The sequence below is a fragment of the Phytophthora ramorum genome (assembly GCF_020800215.1).
Source record: "Phytophthora ramorum isolate Pr-102 chromosome Unknown Phyram_PR-102_s0005, whole genome shotgun sequence".
Taxonomy (NCBI): domain Eukaryota; phylum Oomycota; class Peronosporomycetes; order Peronosporales; family Peronosporaceae; genus Phytophthora; species Phytophthora ramorum.
In genome coordinates, this window is record NW_027150651.1 from 2,709,264 (window position 1) to 2,726,136 (window position 16,873).

General features: G+C 53.1%; 3 protein-coding genes across 3 annotated transcripts; 2 read left to right on the forward strand and 1 right to left on the reverse strand.

The window, feature by feature from the left end:
* Positions 1–10,604: 10,604 nt before the first annotated feature.
* KRP23_6593 (Ultraviolet-B receptor UVR8) lies at positions 10,605–12,203 on the forward strand (the record flags this gene model as incomplete). Its single annotated transcript, XM_067891803.1, has 5 exons — positions 10,605–10,719; positions 10,813–10,974; positions 11,059–11,592; positions 11,663–12,041; positions 12,119–12,203. The coding sequence occupies 5 exons, from the start codon at positions 10,605–10,607 to the stop codon at positions 12,201–12,203; spliced, it is 1,275 nt and encodes a 424-aa protein (XP_067746125.1).
* A 541-nt stretch (positions 12,204–12,744) lies between these two features.
* Positions 12,745–14,637, reverse strand: KRP23_6594 (Polynucleotide 5'-hydroxyl-kinase NOL9; the record flags this gene model as incomplete). Its single annotated transcript, XM_067891804.1, has 1 exon — positions 12,745–14,637. The coding sequence occupies one exon, from the start codon at positions 14,635–14,637 to the stop codon at positions 12,745–12,747; it is 1,893 nt and encodes a 630-aa protein (XP_067746126.1).
* A 392-nt stretch (positions 14,638–15,029) lies between these two features.
* KRP23_6595 (uncharacterized protein) lies at positions 15,030–16,839 on the forward strand (the record flags this gene model as incomplete). The annotated part of the gene is made up of 2 exons (XM_067891805.1): positions 15,030–16,661; positions 16,741–16,839. The coding sequence occupies 2 exons, from the start codon at positions 15,030–15,032 to the stop codon at positions 16,837–16,839; spliced, it is 1,731 nt and encodes a 576-aa protein (XP_067746127.1).
* Positions 16,840–16,873: the final 34 nt, after the last annotated feature.

The window sequence follows — 16,873 nt, forward strand, 5'->3', positions numbered from 1 at the left end:
TATGTAGACTCGATCGTGCTTGTAGCATTGGCAGCACTACCAATAGTGAATGCCGCATATCCTGAAGATAGCGAGGAACTCATTTGCGACCGAGACGCACTCACTGCCTGAGACGAGCTGTCGTCGCTGTCTGAAAAATCACCGTCGGTGCTGTCGGAAGAATCGTCATGGGCGCTTGATGCTTCTGCAAGCGCGGACTGTGCGTCGGTGTCAATAGAACTGTCGTCGAAATTTAAAGAATTACGAGAGGCCTCCGTCGATACTGAGATATCAATCGTCCCCAAAAGGCCAGTTGCAGCAACCGTAGTGTTTGCAGCTGGCAATTCACCATTGTCAAATGTGTATATCTTCGAAGCAGCACCGCCAAACGTTGCTGCGTGTGCAAGCAACAGAACCAGTAACTTGATCATTTGCTTGAAATCTGGCGATGGCGAGGCAAAAAGAAGAATGAGTGCACCTCCAAAATCCTCCTGTACGACGATGTGGCATCGGGAGGACTGGTGCCGGCCGTTGTGTTCGTCGACGACCATCTCAGTTTCACTAGGTGCTCAGCAAGCTGTTGTTGTTGCGAATCTGCATTCCGGTGTGACGACGAATCTCCTTCAACAATACCGCGGGGAGGCAGATCGTTGTAGATCACCAAGGCGAGCGTTGACAGGCTCTTGTCGGTACGTTGCCCCACAAGTTGTGGGTCACGACAGCGCTGTGGAGCTGGCGGTCGACATGTGTGGGTGGTTTCAGATTGCTCACCCCTGTTCTTCCACACATCCAGCTGGCCTACACAAAATATCACGTCGTTCTTCACCACCCACAGGGTTGGCGACTACTTGCAGAGAATCTCGTATTCGCGAGAGACGTCGCGGCAATTAGTGACGTGGTGGTCACGGGTGATGACAAGGAGGATCGGCTAGGTGCTGCAGCTGGTTCTCGGGGCCACCGAGAAAGTGTTGTTGCTCTTGAAGAGATACCATGTACCAACTTGTTAACTTAGGATAACTCTTCCTTCAACGTAAAGTACTCCAATTTCATTAGGAAGGTTTTTTGTTGTCGCTGCTGCAAACTGTTGTCGATTTTACAGTCTCCTCTTCATCGTCGCCGGTCTTCTTTGCAAAATATCACATTTTAGTAAACAAAAATAAAAAACAATTCGAAGCAAATAAAGGCAGAATCGCAGTTATGTGGCAGCAAAGCTATCGCTACCAAACGTATTCCTGGGTATCTTAACATCTTGCTGCATTTTCAATGACAACTCTTGAACCAGTAGTATGGTAGAGCTCCCGCCGCAAAAGTCCTACTCACCACGGTATTGGTTTTCTCCCACGAGCATTACGACCAAGTTTTAAAAGACCAAGTTGCAACAATTCCCAATCGACTCAAACCAAGAAACGCAGGATACTACCACGATGCAGCTCTGTGCCACTTTGGCTATTGTAACTTGCTGCTTCTTGTGCTTTCCTCCTTCATAATGTTTTAATGCGCTTTAGCACAATTACTCTTTGCTGTCGTTAAAATGCAGCAGCAATAAATTTTACTATTCTACGCTAACTATTTGCTAAATCTCAACTCACATTGAGCACAGCAGTGAGCCGCATACTACCCTGAGTAGACTGAGGGACCCACAGCAACAACGAACCACCTCCTGTACCGGGGAGACCCATAAAACCCGGACGCCACCGATCCAAATACAGCGTCTTGCCTCCCAGCCTCGTCACATTTGATTTCCACATCACGGTCTGTCCAGCTGGAACGGGTACCTCGGCGACCTTGTCGCCGCCAGACTTGATGTTCACAGACACATCCTCGGTGTCAACGCTCTTGAATGTGACGATGACAGTTCCGTCGCCCTCCTTCTTCCACAAGCCGTCACTATTATTGAAGGCATCTTGCACAATTGTCATACCCAATGCTTTCTCCGCTGTACCGTCATCAATCTCACCGATGAGCTGTGTTGGGCCACAAATCGGCTGGAAAAACTCGGAAACAATGCCCGTGACAACCCACATATCCCAAATGGCATAAAATCCAAGGGCTTTGTCCGCAACCTTGAAAGCGTATTCCTTAGCACTAAGGAAGGTGCCATTGCTGCTCGTTCCTGAGCTGATCAGATCATCCATGATGCTTGCAAACGTCTTGCGAAGGGTGTCGCGTGTGGCGTAGGCTGTTTTTTTCGTCCGAATCCGCGATCAAATCGTTCATACAGTTGTTTGTCGCGATGGGGATATCCTTCAGCACCAGGTTCGATTGACTCATGGCCACGCGAATGTCATCTTCGGACATTCCCGGATTCGTTTTAAGCAATTCAGCCACGGTCATCCATGTGCGATCCAACAGGCGCTTCATATCATATCCACAGGTGGAGTTGGACTCCATCGCGGACTTCAAACTGGTGATGTCGAACTGGTTTAACGAGCTGATCGATTCACCGAGCGTGATGTTCTTCATGAACGATTCGAAATTGTCCCAACTTGAAACAATAGTATCGGAGTTTTTGACGGCTTCTCTCAGAATGAACTCTGCCGTTGTGAGCACTCTGTCTGCAAACTTGACGCTGTCAGACACTTTGATCCCAAGACAGTAGGCTACTGCTACGGGTATGTCAATAACCACGTTGTCCGTCTGGTAGAGCACTGCAAGAATCTTGTCTTGTGTTGACTCGGGGTCAGACACCTTGGCGTAGCGGATGTACTTGACCAGTGACTTGGTCAAACCCAGCATGCTCTTAACGCACTTGAAGGCCTGCTGAATCCCTTTTGCCACTTTATAGAAAGCGCCGAAAAGATTCATCGTGACGAAGGACATTGTCGATTGAACCACCGTTCCAACCTTGTAAGCAACTTCCAAAGCACAGTCGTCGTTCTGCCGGATGCACTCCAAACCGCATTCGACGGGGTACGAATACGGACACTGCGCCCAACACATCCCATGTTCGCTGTTGAATCCGAGCGGACACGTCTTCGCAATGTGAGACTCTCGATAACACGCCGAGGTGAATGAAGTGTCGAGCTCGGAGCCGACCCAGTTGACGTACGTTGCCTCGATCGTACTGGTAGCGTTCATCACACTACCCGTCGTGAAAGCCACGCTCATGGCGTTCGAGGAAGCAGAAAAATCACTCGACCCGGAGCCAGATACAGTTGAAGGCACGTCGTCGTCGCTGTCACTCGCTTCGTCAGGACTAGTTTCAGATCCATCTTCATCATGTTCGTCACTGCTTGAAGAAAGTGCGGCTTGAATTACGCTGTCGGTTGAGTCTGCATCATCGCTGTCTAGAGAATCGTTGTCACTTCCCGATGACTTGAAAGAGATCTTGGTGGACGTCAACGCGCCAACGTCCGTGATATCGTCAATGTCAATAGCGGCCGTCACTGTAGCAAGCGGAGTTGACGTCCTTGGCCACTCGTCCAGTGTTAGGATCTTCGCCGAAGCGATTCCAACAAGTAATGCAGCGAAGACGGACAAGAGCATTGTCACCCTGGCCATCTGGATGGGTCTCGCGTCAGCGAGGAAGCTTGTTGAGCCTCAAGTGGGACGAAACAAAGAATGAGGTGGTCGAGAGTGAATTGTTGAAACCTGCTCTCCGAAAACGAGTTTCTTTGTTGCAGTGTTTGTTGGTTACCGGTACTGGACAAACGATCTTGTGCTGTGTCGGGTCACAACGGAGGGCGACTGCCCCGATTTCGCCAGATGAGCATACCGTGTTGTAAATCAGTTCCGGTGGACATGTACGTGTACTGCAGCGCGGTACTTCCCGTCTTCAACAATGCCACAGCAAATTCTTCCAATCATGCCCAAACCGTCCGCGGACTAGCACAGCTCGGCGCCATCCTACCATCTGCCTGCGGAGATACGACCACGCCGCGTGCGTCATGGATACTTTGTGATGCTCTCCTCCAGTCGCCTCCCCAGCGTTCCTGCTTGCTCAAAATATCTCCTGTGTAAACTCAACGAGAGACGCCACATCTTGTGACGTGGGGTCTGTCGAGATCTGAACGGGGATTGGCATGCCCGTTCTCAAAAACGATGAGGCGCGTAGATTAGCTCGCAGTCGCAAATTGCGACCCGCAAACGCGTGGATTGCCAGTGGTTTGCTGCGGCTGCTACATGTACATGTACAAGATTTCGTGGTGCTGTTGTGGGAGCGTGTTGCCGATTTGCGTTGACCTTTCCGCTGTTCGATAGCCAGCTCGACAGCTGAAGTTGCGGGTCCAACCGCCATTTCGTGAAGTCTGCAATGTCCGAGTACATGGGCCTAAGGACACCAAGAATCGTAGCTTTTGCAGGATGTCGTTCCCCAGCCTGGTGGCAGCACAGCTTCCTCGCGCATCAGTACAGTCGACGCAAGAGGCTCCTGGGTCGTAGGCGAACACTCAGTGATTCACTCGGGCACTTCGGTCTGTCCTTGTGACGGAGTTCTTACCCAACACAAAGAGTGGTAGGCGCGGGACTGTCATTGAGGTGGGATATTCGTTAAAAACTGCAACTTGCAGTCGAGTTGAGTTGAGTCGAGCGCGCAGCCACCTTCTCAATTTCACTGGGCAACCTCGAATTAGAACACAATTCTCAAAATAGTACTACTGGTACAGAATTTGCTAAAGATTTGTTTGGTGGTCACAATTGTAGACGAATGCGCACAACTGGACCAAATCGCATCAGGCGGGAAGACCCTTGATTCACCTACCAGTGCATGTACTACAGCCAAGGGCCTATGCCCTTTAGTTTCACACTTCGCACGATTGGTGCATCGACCCCGCAGCTCCACAAATTCCAACAGCGGGATGAACAAACCATGCTGGTCAACGTTACACATCCACACTCCATTCCAATGCGCTAAGACGGGTCACAAAAGACTTGAGCCTCTTGTGATATAATTGCCATCAGCAGCCTTTGAACGGTATCGAATGCAGGTTTACAAGGGCAATTTCTATCTGTACACGTTTGCCATTTGTGTGTACGGTAGACGGAATCTGGGGAAATGATTTCAGAACCTATACAGTAGCGACCTCGAAACGAGTAGAACCACGAAGTAGCGTCATTTCAGAAGGGCGAGGCGCAGTCTCGGAATTCCCAGCCAAGCACTAAGAAGCAGCGAAGGTTATCTTGCAATCCCTAGAACCGAGCATACCGAGGGTCTTATTATTTTACTGCTATTGAACGTAGTTGCTCGGGTAGATTTCCTCAAATGCAACACCTCGCTCGGTACGGCTACTGGCTGGGTGTTCTGGGGTCAGACCGGAGTATGATCACCAGTACCAAAGAGGTCGAACAATCCGCGTGTGTTTTACCTAACTACTGTACAACATGCAGCGCCGATCAAGTTTGAAGAAATAGCAGGGTAAACAATCAGGCACTGCTCGCTTAAACTATCCGCACAAGTGAATAATGCAGTCATCATGCTAAGTAATTTACTTCTATTTGGAGTTTTATAACAATTAAACAATGACTCTTACATCCTTATCAACACCTAACTTACATTTAGAATCGCATCAAGCTGTAGACTGCCACCTTGAGATGACTGAGGGACCCACAACAACAATGAACCACCTCCTGTGCCAGGAAGCCCCAAAAAACCCGGACGCCACCGATCCAGATACAACGTTTTACCTCCCAAAGCCGTAACATTCGAGACCCAGGTTGCAGTTTCACCGGCTCGGACATCAACTTCATCGATTTTGTTGCCGCCAGATATGATGTTGACAGTCACGTCCTTCGTATCTTCACTCTTGAAGTTAATATTCACACTTCCATCGCCAACTTTCGTCCACGTGCCGTCGCTGTTGTTGAAAGCACCCTGAACCATTTTCAGTGCTAGCGCTTTTTCCGCACTACCATCGTCGACCTCGCCAATGAGCTGAGTAGGACCACATATTGGCTGGAAGTACTCGGAAAACGATCCAGCGACAGACCAATCGTCCCAAATCGCGTACATTCCAAGAGCCTTGTCAGCGATTTTGAAAGCATACTCGCCAGCATGGAGAAAACTCCCGTTGCTGCTCGTTCCCGAACTGATGAGATCGTCCACAACACTCGCAAACGTTTTGCGAAGAGTGTCACGTGTGGCGTACGCCGTCTTCTCGTCCGATTCCTCGATCAGCTCCCCCATGCAGTTATTAGTTGCGATAGGAATGTCGTTGAGCACCAAGTTCGACTTGCTCATAGCTACACGAATATCATCTTCGGACATTTCCGGATTCTGTTTTCGATATTCAGCCACAGTCATCCATGTGCGATCCAGCAAGCGCTTCATGTCGTAGCCACACGTGGAGTTGGATTCCATCGCTGATTCCAAAGAAGTAATGTCACTTTTGCTCAGCGAGCTGAGGGTCTCGCCTAGCGTGATATTCTTCATGAACGATGTGAACTTGCCCCAACTGGAGATGATGGTGGCGCCGTTAGCTATCACTTCTTTCAGAACGTACTCAGCAGTCATCATCACACTGTCGACGAACTTGACGTCATCCGACACGGAGTTTCCAATGCAATAGGCGACCGCGATTGGGATATCAATAACGACATTGTCCGTTTGGTACAACATCGTCAATATCTTGTCTTGCGAGGTTTGAGGGTCTGAGACTTGGAGAGCACGAACATATTTCGCCAAAGACTTTATCAAACCCATCGTGTACTTGGCGCACTTAATTGCGACTTGCACAGCCCTTGCCAACACCGCGAACTTGCCGAACACATCGTACGAAATGAGAGATAGCGTTGTCTGAGCTAAGGCCGTAACCTTGGTGACGATTTCGAGCGCGCAGTCGTCGTTCTGTCGGATGCATTCCATGCCGCATTCCACAGGGTACGCGTATGGACACTGAGCCCAACAAGTTCCTAGCTTGCCTTCGAATCCAAGCGGGCAAGTCTTCGCAATGTGGGCTTCTCGGTAGCACGCGTTGGCGATTGAAGTATCGAGAGCAGAACCGACCCAATTCGCGTAGGTAGACTTGATCGTGCTGGTTGCTTTGATCACGCCGCCCATGGTGAGTGCAGCGTTCATGGTCCTGGAGATCAGTTCTGACTCTGCAGCTGCGTCGCTGACCCTGTCCGTAGCCTCGTCCTGTGTGGAATCCCTGTCACTGCGGTCAGACTTACTCGAAAGCGCAGTGTGTGCGATGCTATCTATCGAGTCGCTGTCCTCACTGTCGGTCGAATCGCTGTCTTCACTGTCCAATGAATCAAAAGAGTCATCGTCGCTCCTTGATAGCCCAAACGAAGACACAGTCGCTTCCGGCGTCCCAATCGTTGCTAAGGTGTCCGACGCGGCCACAGTAACGAGAGGTGTCGGCGTTGGTGCTGAGTCAACAACTTTACTGAACGCGAATGCCTTTGCCGGAACCTGTGTGGACTCGCCCCTGATTGCTGCGACGGCGACGAACATCACCATTGCCCTGAGTATCATGTTTGGGCACTCACGCGCGCCAAAGAGATCGCCGGGCGGCGTTTGTCTCGAACACAGCAAAATGGGAAGTGAGCTGTTCGATTAGCGAGCCCGCTCTTCGAGCCGTGTCTCTTTTACGGGCACCGGCCGCGAGAATCGTGTTCATCTCTGATGAAAGTCCTTCGCTGTGGGGGAATCACTATGGCTGTACGATTCCTACCGCAGGAAACCCTAGCTTTAAAAAAGTCAAATCTTCAAAATAGTCGCAGGGCAGATCATCGGAAACCGGTTTGACACGGCGTTCAGTATATTGAACACGGCTTTCCCGCGCAGCCATCTGGCCGACTCAAAATATCGCCGAGTCGTACGAGAGGGCTTGTCTCCGCCATTCGCTTGGTCGGATCGAATCTCCACTCTGCGAGAGAAACAGCATCTTGTGGCGTCGGGATAGGGACAAGGATAGGATGGAAATTCAGCCTGTTCTCAACAATCGAGAGGCACCGCCCCGTGTTGCACAGTAAATTTTACGGACTGCATTCTGCAGCTCGAGACAACGCATGAACAGTGGTGATGTGAGTTGCTCAAGATTTTTGATAGGTGTGCGTCAAAGTCATTTGACTAATCAGCCTGAGTCAGCCAGAGTGTGGAATGGGTCTTTACGTAGCATCATTTGTGCTGGAATCACTCCGCTGGCGGCTCTCTGAGTCAGCTCAGGCAAATTTAATTTGTATCTTTGGCTGGTGACTCCGTCTTAGTAAAAATTGAGGCTCTACAGCCCTATAAACAAAACTTAGCTTACATTGAGTATCACGTTGAGCTGCAACATGCCGCCTTGGGTAGACCGAGGGACCCAAAGCAATAATGAGCCGCCTCCTGTGCCAGGAAGGCCCAAGAAACCCGGACGCCACCGATCCAGATACAATGTCTTGCCTCCTAGCGCAGTCACGTTCGACGTCCACGTCACGGTCTCCCCAGCTCCCACGTCCACTTCGTCGACCTTGTCACCACCAGACTTGACGTTCACGGTAACATCTTCAGTATCGACGCTCTTGAACGTGATGGTTACAGTGCCGTCTCCAACCCTCGTCCACATTCCGTCACTGCTGTTAAAAGCGCCTTGAACGATCTTCATGCCGAGGGCTTTCATCGCGGTACCGTCGTCAATTTCACCGATGAGCTCTGTAGGACCGCAAATGGGCTGGAAATACTCGGAAACAACTGTGGATACGTACCACGGATCCCAAATTGCGTAGAATCCCATGGCTCTATCTGCAACTTTGAAAGCGTACTTCTCGGCAGTCAGAAATGTGCCATTGTTGCTCGTTCCCGAGCTGATGAGATCGTCCACAACACTCGCAAATGTTTTGCGAAGCGTGTCACGTGTTGCGTAGGCGGTTGCCTCGTCGGATTCTGCGATCAGCTCGCCCATGCAGTTGTTTGTCGCAATGGGGATATCGTTCAGCACAAGGTTCGACTGGCTCATGATCGCTCGAATGTCGTCTTCGGAGATATCCGGGTTTCGTCTGCGCAGCTCTGCCACGGTCATCCATGTGCGATCCAGCAAGCGCGTCATGTCGTATCCGCAAGTTGAATTCGACTCCAGCGCCGTTTTCATATTCGTAATGTCGGTCTGCTCGAGAGAAGCAATCGAATCTCCAAAGGTAATATTCTTCATGAAGGCCGCGAACTTGTCCCAACTTGAAACGATGGCCGCTCCATTGTATAGGACTTCCCTCAAAGCGTACTCTGCAGTCATCAATACACTATCTGCAAACTTGACATTATCGGATGCCTTTTTCCCGATGCAATAGGAAATTGCCACAGGGATGTCGATAATGACATTGTCAATCTGATAAAGAATCGCGAGGATCTTGTCTTGCGAGGCTTGCGGGTCATGAACTTTGATATAGCGAATGTACTTGACTAGCGACTTCGTGAGGCTGATCATGTACTTGGTGCACTTGATAGCGAGTTGAATCTTCTTTGGCCACTTGGTCATGTCGCCGTACATTCCCCATGAAGCCAGCGACAGCGCCGTTTGAACTACGACTGCAATCTTACCGAAAATTGCGAGCCCACAGTCGTCGTTCTGCCGGATGCATTCCATACCGCACTCGATAGGGTACGAGTACGGGCACTGCGCCCAGCACGTCCCCAGTTTGCTCTCGAAACCGAGCGGACACGTCTTGGCGATGCGAGCTTTGCGCCAACAAGCAGAAGAAGACAACGTGTCGAATGCAGAGCCAACCCAGTTGACATAAGTAGGTTCAATCGTGCTAGTGGCATTCAGCACACTACCAAGCTTGAACGCCGCCATCCATGCTGCGGTTGGCGCTGCGGCGGACTCCATCTGTGAAGATGCAGTGTCGTCGCTTTCCGCATCGTCACTGTCTTCAAAACTGTCGGCATCTCGATCGTAGGCTCTAGCTTCCAGCTTGACGGACAGCGCTGTCTGGCGAGAGCTGTCCGTGAAGTCTTCGACGCTGTCTTTTAAGTCATCTTCAGTCAGGTTGAATGGATTCACAGCCGTGGCTTTCCCCGTCGCCGATTCATGATCTCCAGCGACCACCGTAGCTAGGGACATCGGCATCGATGAATCGCGCTCGTCAAACGTGTATGCCTCGAGCAAGCGAATCCCGTTGAGCATCACTGAGAAGGCGGCGAGAAACAACGCAATCCTGACCATGGAGTCTAAGCAAGAAACGTTCTTGAGCGAGTATGGCAAAATGAAGACTGAGATGGCAGTGAGGAACGCTTCACTGACGCATCGGAGTTACGAGTCCCAGGTTCTTGAGGCTCTCCTACTTGGCGGTCGTTCACGGATACCTTTGTCTGCCGCCGGATTAACGACCGCAATGTTCAAAGCCAAGGCGATCTGGCCATCGAGAGGCGCTGCTTCCAATCCAGAGTATTATTATTCGTCGGTAGGATTACCAAATGTCGTGCTTTTGAAGGGTGCGTGTGTCCTGCGCCAGTCACTTGTCGGTCACCGTTTGAGACGTACAACCACCAGGATACGAACAGGGATTAGCACGCCCGTGTTGCTCAAACATGTCGATTAAATTCAACTGAGACCACCGCAAAACGGCAAGATACAGTTGAAGCTAGGGATGTGACGCGAAGGTACGCACTCTGGAATGTGACACGAAGGTGCATTTGTTTGAATGTGACACGAAGGTGCCGAGCCACAAGCCACACAATATCCGCTACATAGAGGAAGCTCGCGATCGACATGGTGCTCCACGTGCTCGGCGCTCTCCGTGCGGCGGGGCGACGCGCCGCTACCGCCAGGTTCTTGGCCACTCGCAGCATATTGCAGAGCGCCACATTCGGCACGCAGTCCAGTGGTGCGTGACAGTTAACAACGCGAGATTTTTTGGCACTTGCCTTTTCGCTGACATCACTATTTGTTTCTTATTTGCTGCCAACTATATATTTAGTGTACACGTGGGGAAATGGCACGCTGGGCCAATTAGGTCATGGTGAGGTGGTCAAGTCGGGCATCCGCAGTGCGTACGAGGAGCTGACGCCCAAGCTGCTGGAAGCGTTCGAGGGCAAGGCCATTACTCACGTGGAGTTCGGAGCTAGCCATAGTGCTGCCAGTATGTCAATTTGTGGTTTTCTTATTTGTTTGTTTGTTTTGGTGGTGCTGATCTAGTATTTGTGCCTTTGTGTGCTTGTACTAGTTGACGAGGATGGCAAGCTGTTCGTGTGGGGATCTAACGAGTACAGTAAGCTAGGACTGGGAGAAACCAGCGAGATGGAGACGCTCCCGCGTGAGGTGGAGGCTCTCAAGGGCATCAAAATCGTGGACGTCTCGTGCGGCGATTATTTTACGGCTGCAGTGGACGCGGACGGCAAAATGTACTCGTGGGGCTGGGGAGGCTCCACCATGAAGGGTGCAGGTGGTCTCGGCCACGCTGGCGGCAAGGACGAGCCCACGCCGCGTCTGCTGACGACACTGGTGGACCAAGGAGTGCCCATTTCCACGGTGGAGTGCGGTGAATTCCACACGGTGGCGCTCACCAAGGATGGCGAGATCTGGGCCTGGGGTAACGGCGAGTACGGACGTCTGGGCAACGGCGAGTCCGACACGTGCGAGGTACCAGAGCCTGTTGAGTTCTTCTCTAAGGACAACGTGCTTTCTATCGCTGCTGGTCGTGACTTCTCCTTCGCGCTGACAGAGAAGGGCGAGCTGTACAGCTGGGGAGGCAACAGTCGTAAGTTGAAGCTATGGGGTTGGCGATCTTTGTGAGTGATGCTCAATTGCGTGTTGTGATGCTACCACAGAGAACCAGCTGGGTATTGGCGGTGGTCTGGCCATGGATGTGTACAACATTGAGTCGATTCCGGTGCTGGTTGAGGCGTTCAACGGTCTGTCTGTAAAGCAGATCGCTGCCGGCTACGACCACGCTGCCGCTGTGACGGAGGACGGACGTTTGTACATGTGGGGCGCTAAGATCTGGATCGAGCCGCACGAGATGACGGCCGTGAACGAGCACAAGATGGTGCAGGTGGCCTGCGGGCGGCAATACACCGTGGCACTCACGGATGACGGCAAGGTCTTCACGTTTGGCAAGGGTAGCTCCAACTGCCTGGGCCACGGTGACCGCAAGAACCAGCTGCAGCCTCTGCAGATCGAGGCTCTGGCTGACGTTAACATCACCTCGTACGTAGCGGACCGTTTGCGGCGGTAAAGCGAATTGCAGAGCAGAAACTAACTGACCTCTATGCTGTGCAATGCAGGGTATCGTGCGGCGACTACCACATGGGCGCCATCGCGACACCCCATGCCGAGGCCGCGGACAAAGACTTTTCCTTCCGGGAGTAGGAAGTTGGCCAGTCGTAAGGGACAATAAATCGCGCGCGGTCAACCTGATGCTGTTTGCTTCACCTTGCTGTTTACCGAGGCTGGTTTGCTCGTTCGTGTAATCCAGGACTCCGCAAAGCGTCGCCGATCTTTCGAGTCCATTTTGCAGTCCTACCGTTGTTGATGATTCGCGTGGTGTTAATGTGCGCGGCAATTCTGCCTTGGCTTCTGCTGTTCTCCGGGCTGTCCCTGCCACCGAACGATGAGTCAAACTCAACTTGGCGGCAAAACGGCGGCGTGGCTGTGTCGTTGCTGAATGGAGTATACGCATTCGAGTGGCGACAGGTTCCGCGGTGGTGGAAAGGAAAGCGTCAGCTCACTCTCACACTGGACACGTGGCCCGAGCCGGAGATCGACATGGACGAGTGTGTGGCTCGCTACCAAGACTCCAAGCGCGACGAGGTCTGTGTCATCAGCCGGTAGACAACTATGCGAAGGGGAAGGAGGGGTCAACCGACGTATCAAATTAGTAAATCTATCGTTCTATACTGCCTTGCAGTCTTCACTTGCCGTCACGCTTCCGCTTGAGGTTGTTACGGCTCTGCATGACAGCGGAACCGGTGCCGTCTGCCGCCACAACATCCGTGACAACGTACGGAGCTTGGGCCGGTTCGTGAGCGGATAACATGATGCTGGCGAGTGGCATGCTGCTACGGACCAGGAGGTTGACACGCTTTAGTACTGACAGCGGCAACGGACTCAGGACAAACAATCGACGCTTCTCGGCGTCCACGGCGCGGATGACCCCCACGCCCACACACGGTGCGTGCACTGGCTGCAGCACGATACGCGGGGGTCCTTCTGTGTCTTGCTCGAACGGTTTGTAGTCAGGGTTGATGCAGAGACCCACGATGCAGGCGTTCAACGAGAACAGGAGCTGGCTCGGAGGCACAGAGGAGCTGGCGAAGGAGATGTCGACCTGGTCGAATGGCACCGCGAAGGGTGGGAGTTGAGAATACGCGCGGTAGATGTTGCTGTCCACGCGGTTCTTCTCCGAGAGCACTTGCAGGTTCTGCAGCAGTGCGCGCGGGAGGTCGCAAGGAGTGCGGGCGAGGAAGTACGAGTGGAAGCGATACAGACGCATTTCCTTGGAGCTTCGTGGGGGTTGAGTGACGCCAACGGGATCCCAGGGAGGAACTCCGTGAACGCGCCACCGACCGTCCGTGGGGACATCAAACTGTTTGTTTTTCGTCGCGGCAACCAACTGCACGACGTGATCGGGGTTCGTCTCCTGAATGACGTTGCACAGCAGGTCGTGGCCCATGCTCTTGATCCATCCGTCCGTATTAATTACCAGCGGAACGCGAGCGCTTTTCGGGGGACTCGAGTCGGCTCCGCTTCCCCACTTGACTTCATACAGACGCAGCAAGCTCTTGACCGCCTTCATGTAGTACAGCGGGTCGTTGCCCGGGTTGGCGTTTCCGCAGAAGAACGACCGGACCGGATTCTTCATGTGCGAGAATCCTGGACCAAGCAGCGGCGTCGTCAAGGCGTGCAGCGCTACAAGGCCCGACGGCGTGAGCTCACTCTGCCCCAGATCCGTGTCCAGGAAAGCGACCGTGTCAAACTTGGCAAGCAGTCGGTTCACCAGATACCTGCAAAACGTGGACTTGCCCACCCCCTTGCCGCCACAGACCACAATCTTCTGATACGCTGGAGTCGCTTCGTCCAGCAGACTCGACTGCAACCTGTCCGCAGTATCCTGCCACGCCTCTGTGAAATGCAGCGTCCTGAACGAGTCCACCACGACCAGCTCAGCCAGAACACGCTCCGGCGACTTCCAGTCATGATGCAGCGGGTCCGTGTTAGGAGGCGCCGCACTCGTACAGTCGAAGCCTGCAGTGATGTCGTTCAGTTCGTTCTGGTTGTGTTTGGCGACCATCATCTTGAAACCAGGCAGCACCGCCGCCGGTTTCTCGGGTCTCGCGTTCTCATAGAAACTCGAGATATTGCCGAATGTGACGGGGATGGCTCGCAGCACCAGCACAATGGGGAAATCGTCCGCGAGCTGCATGGCCAGTCGGTCCGCCGCAATCTCCTCGTCCTCGCTCAGCGCTTCGGGTGGCAGGTTTGGCTCCATGGCCTGCAGTAAACTCACATTGACAGGTCCGAACGGCGCCTGCGTCTCCTCATTGCCCGAACGCCCCTCGATCACCAGCAGGTTGTTCCACTTGGGTGAATGCAGCGAAAAGTAGACGCCCAATGGCGGCCGGAAGCCCAGCACGTCCACGTTCCCCTGGAAGAGCCGGAAAAGCGTCATACCGGCGCAATTTACGCTCGAAAACCTCTGCATCCCCAGGGCAACCACATTGCCCGAACGCACACAGAGCGCGCGGTACAGCGGTGAAGATGCCGACGCGCCGGCCCCAGGACCGTAATGCGAGATGCTCGTCATTGCGACTGATGATTGGCCACGAGCGATATGTGCGATTCTCACACGTCACATGTCCTTAAACGGAGGGTTTAGCTGCGTGCTGCTTCAACATGACAGACCAAAAAGTCTGTCCTCCATTCTGTGAGCTCCAGTCTTGGAGAGTACCGCCAAGAAATAGGCCGGCGCTGACGAAATGCATCGCTGAGGTTTTGGACAAGAACACTTTCCGCCTATTCTCGGCACTGCGTCTCCATCCGTGCAGCCTCGTCCTGAAACCAGTCCGCAGGACGTGGAGTTATTTTGGAGCGGTTGGTCTGATGCTAACAGCCAGCTTTTGACTTCCAGCGTTCACTGGTCTCGTGCCGCGCTACAACCACAAAGCGCCGTCGAGAACTGCGAGCAACGAGCACGGCATGTTGCCGGCGCTCACGACAAAGCCCAAACAGGCGGTGCGCCAAGTCAAAGGCCTGTCCAATGACTCGATCGATTCGTACTCGAACATGCCGCTCGGTGGGGGCGCGGGCATTGGCGCAACATACGTGGATAATACTGAATCGGGCAGTGGAACGGCCCGCGGGTCTCCGCCAGCGTCGAATAGGTCGACAATCAACTCTGGGCGTGCTTCTGTCGCTAAACCTTCAGCTAACGAGGAAGGTGCGACCTTGGCTCGTGTAGTGCGAGACCGAAAGGCTTCGGGTGAAGAGGAGCTGTCACTACGCACGGGAGATATCGTCAAAGTGCTGTCCTCGAAACGCACCGGGTACCTCAAGTGCGAAGCAGGAGACGAAGTGGGCTACGTACCGTCGTCCTATCTGGAATTCCTGGACGAAGCGGAGAATGCGAACGGCACTGCAGCATCAGAGGAGACTCAGACGCGTGCCGCTGAAAAGCAGCGCAAGAAACAACAACGAAAGGAAAAACGAAAGAAAGAGAAGCGCGAGGTTAACGGTGCTAGTGACCCGGAAGAAGGAGCGCCAGTGTCTGCACGGTCTCCTCGTAAGGAAGTCCCTGCAGCAGAAGACGAAGGCAATGAATCGCCACGAAAGAGTAAGAAGAAGAATCGGAAGCATCGTCCGGATCGAGAGGACGACGACGCAGGACGAGCGGGAGCTTCCGGCGTCGATGAAGCTCCGACCAGTGCCAGATCTCGAGCAGCACCCGAAGACACTGAACGGTCTCGTAGTAAAAGCAAACACCCCAAGAAAAAGCGCCACCGCGATGCAGATAGCAGCGTGTCGAGTGGAAGTGACGCAGGAAAACGAGCTGCACGTCACGGACGCCGTCGTCGCCATCGACGCGGTTCAAGTGAAAGTGATTCGGGCTCGACGTCTTCTGATGATTCAGATGGGAGCTACCGGCGAAGACGACGCCGTCGCCGCCACAGACACCGACGTTCTAGTGAGGAGGAAGAAGAAGACGATAGCGACTACAAACGGCGTTCAAGACGGAGCAAGAAGCGTCGTGATAAAGGCGGCGGTGAATCTGAGCCTGAAGAAGGGTCTCGGTCAGCTCGGAAGGCCGAGAAGAAGCTAGCTGCAGCCTTACAGGAAGCAGAGAAAGGAGTGAGTCAGTTAGACGTGAGGTCCGATGAAAAGGCATCGGAGCCTGTGGAGGCGAAAACGACTGCCTCATCGAACAAGAAGGAGGAACCGGACCGAGAGCGAGGGAAGAAGGAGGAGACGGAGCGGAGTGAAGGTTCGTCGGAAGGGCGGGCGACGAATGTTTCAACGGGACGTAAGGACGATGAAGGGCGTGCCAGTAGCAGCGCTTCGTCTTCAAGCCAAAAGCAGAACGGTAACAGTAAGACTGGTCTCGGCAGGCAAATTGGCGACAAGATGCGCTCATTCCTGGGTGGTAGCAAGAAGCAGCACAGTAGCAAGAGTTCAAGCGGCATTTTGAACGCATGTACAGGCACAGTTCAAGGCGAGGAAGGCTGGTACGAGCACGGCGAGAACGAACGCTACTATTTCGTGCTTGTAGATGGAAAATGGAGTCTTCTGTACGGACCCATGACTGAGGACGACTTCGAGGTATTTTCCAACCGGGTACGTTGCTTCGTTCTCCTTGAAAGCGGTCCTCCACTTTGTTCTGACCTTTTTGCTGTGTTGTGTTGCTCGCTTGCAGGTGCTGGAGCAAAGCCGCTCCATCGAGCTGCCACCGACGTATCTGCACAAGTCAGGATACTATCTCAACCGCGAGCTGCGTGTGCAGAAGGAGAAGTGAACAGCATAAAGTACTATCAGCGCTTCCTCCTCCT